At 47.1% G+C, this 2,411-nt stretch overlaps 1 protein-coding gene across 1 annotated transcript; it reads right to left on the reverse strand.

Moving 5' to 3' along the window:
- Positions 1-398: 398 nt before the first annotated feature.
- On the reverse strand, positions 399-2,158 carry LOC135597704 (zinc transporter 5-like). The gene is made up of 3 exons (XM_065091038.1): positions 1,271-2,158; positions 1,011-1,160; positions 399-884 (listed from the first exon to the last, which is right to left on the reverse strand). Exons 1-3 carry the CDS (start codon positions 1,874-1,876, stop codon positions 579-581), a joined length of 1,062 nt encoding a protein of 353 aa, XP_064947110.1. The 5' UTR covers positions 1,877-2,158; the 3' UTR covers positions 399-578.
- Between the last annotated feature and the right edge of the window lie 253 nt (positions 2,159-2,411).

A 2,411-nucleotide genomic window follows, 5' to 3' on the forward strand; every position in this document is an offset into this window, starting at 1 on the left:
TTAATTAGTAATTTAAATCAAATAAAATTATGATATAGTTAGCATCGGAAAAGATTTGTTACTAAATCAATTACATTCATAATGAAATCTTTAATAGAATTTGATTATATGTCAAATTTACTCTTTCTTTTCCATTTTATTGCTCGAGTACTATTTGTGAGAAATGGGGGGTCTCGTGAAATCCAAACGGAGGACGAATGGGGCCACAACGCTCGACTACTCTTTGGCATAAATGGGGAGTCTCACGTAATCCGAATGGAGGACCAATGGGGCCACTAATGGACCTGCAACAATGTCTCGAGTTTACTTACACACATCAACTGCGGTCCTCAAGTGGAGATTGAATCGGTCACGTGAATTAATGAACCGGACATTGTTGCAGATGGACACTTGTGATTTAAATCCTAGCAGCTGTCCCGATCCAATCTTGCCATTGATGTCATCGTGGCCCTCATCACTTTCTCCAATTTGTTCTCGGTAGCACTCCTAAAAGTAATTTCTACTAGCATCACAAATTTCACAGACAACTATAATAATAACGATGCAAAAATTATCTATCGTACAGAGTACCAATGGTTCTAAGACCACTTGGCAAGAATAGACATGAGTGCTGCTCCCAGAAGGAGAGAGATGTTCATGGCAAGTTGTAATTTGGGTTTGCTCTGCACCCTCGGATTCGTAAAATCTTGGGCAAGCAGATCAACGAGGGCCATATAAATCAAGATTCCGGCAGAGGCAGAATCCAGAAGACCTTCGACGACGAGAGCTGTGGGACTGTTTTCGTCGTACACCGATGATGTTCCCATACCTACAGCAATCCCAACCGGTGTCGTGAGGGAGAAGAAGAGCCCCATCGTTACCATCGACTTCATTTGGTAGTTCGCCTGCGACACAAAACCACAATGCTTTCGCTAGCAAAAATCAATCGAATAGTAAATCGAATTTTGATGTGGCATTTTTATGTAAATCGATCATGGCTAGTCTAACCCAACACTCCTCATTTGGGTTACCTGCACGATGCATCCTCCGAGCCCTATACCCTCAAAGAACTGATGAAAGCTGAGAGCAGCCAGCAGAGACCTTATCGTAGATGGAGTCTCCGATGCGCCCAAGGAAATCCCAATTATTACGGAATGAACCACGATGCCGAGCTCCAAAACCTGTGTTGTGCACCCATCGAAATCAAAATCTCTCTGACAGCTTCACGAACAAAGCACCGAAGAAATTATCAACTTGTTCCTCGTTAGAGCAAGCAGTTCAGTGATTTTACCTGAGAGATAACGCGATGGCGGATCAGCTGCTGAGCCGAAGGATCCTCCTGAATGTGACCGTGATTTGCATGGCTATGTACGTGAACGTCGTTGTGCCCGTGCATGCCGTGGGGAGCCTCCATGTCAGCCATGGTCTCATCGGTCACGGCCGCCGTCCGAGCCCTAGCGCTGTGCGAGCGGCTAAAGTATCCGGTGGCCACAGTGTCCAGCATCAGCGTCGCGATCGCAGCGACCATCGCGCCGAACCCAGCAAACGGAAACTTCTGCCAAGGACTCGGATCGAGACACGAGGAGGTGAGGCCGACGAAAGCGTCGGGGAGGATGTGGACGAAGCCGGTGGCGAGAATGACACCGGCAGCGAACGACTTGATGACGAAGAAGACATCCTTTTCGGGGTGAAGAGCGGGCCACCATTTGCCTAAGATGGGGATGCAGACGCCGATACTGCCGCACACAAGGATGGAAAATATCGCTGCAATCTTCAGCGGGAGGGCCTTCTTCTTGTCACGGCCCGCCTCATCGGTGGAGCACTCGCAGTCGCCGTGAACAAGCAGAGGAAGAAGAACCACCGCGAGGAAGAAGAGCGAGGCACCTCTCATCATCATCTTCCCGGCGCTTGGTGAGAGTCTTGCAATGGATTACCCGGAGGCTGGAGCCGCGTTTGTGTAGATGGTGGGGTGGGAAGGAAGGGGTTTCGAGGGAAAGATGCAGCAATCGATGAGCACATGATTGTCTCCAAACGTTGACACCGATTAGGATAGGATTTGTGGGCTCGTCTTGTTAACGAGAGAATGAGGCTCTTCTTTTGTGCATCATTCTTTTTCTTCTTCTTCTTCTTTCCGTCGTCCAACATATAATAATACCTTCATCTCTGCTTCTGCGATTGATGTATTGAATTCAAGGCATCAACATGTTTGTAAAGTGGAGATCGTCGTGGGTGCTTCCGTCGGTGGATAAATTACTTGTGTGGGTGTCGACACTGTGTTGTCATTCGGACAGCAGTTTGTTTATAGTAACGCTCGGCGCCATGTACGGTGATATTATATTTATATATATAAATAAAAGAGCAAATAAATAACCAACAAGCTAATTTGTTGACGAGAACAGTGGAAATGATGCAGCACACGAATCTTGAAGTCG

Source organism: Musa acuminata, chromosome BXJ1-11 (assembly GCF_036884655.1).
Source record: "Musa acuminata AAA Group cultivar baxijiao chromosome BXJ1-11, Cavendish_Baxijiao_AAA, whole genome shotgun sequence".
Lineage (NCBI taxonomy): Eukaryota > Viridiplantae > Streptophyta > Magnoliopsida > Zingiberales > Musaceae > Musa > Musa acuminata.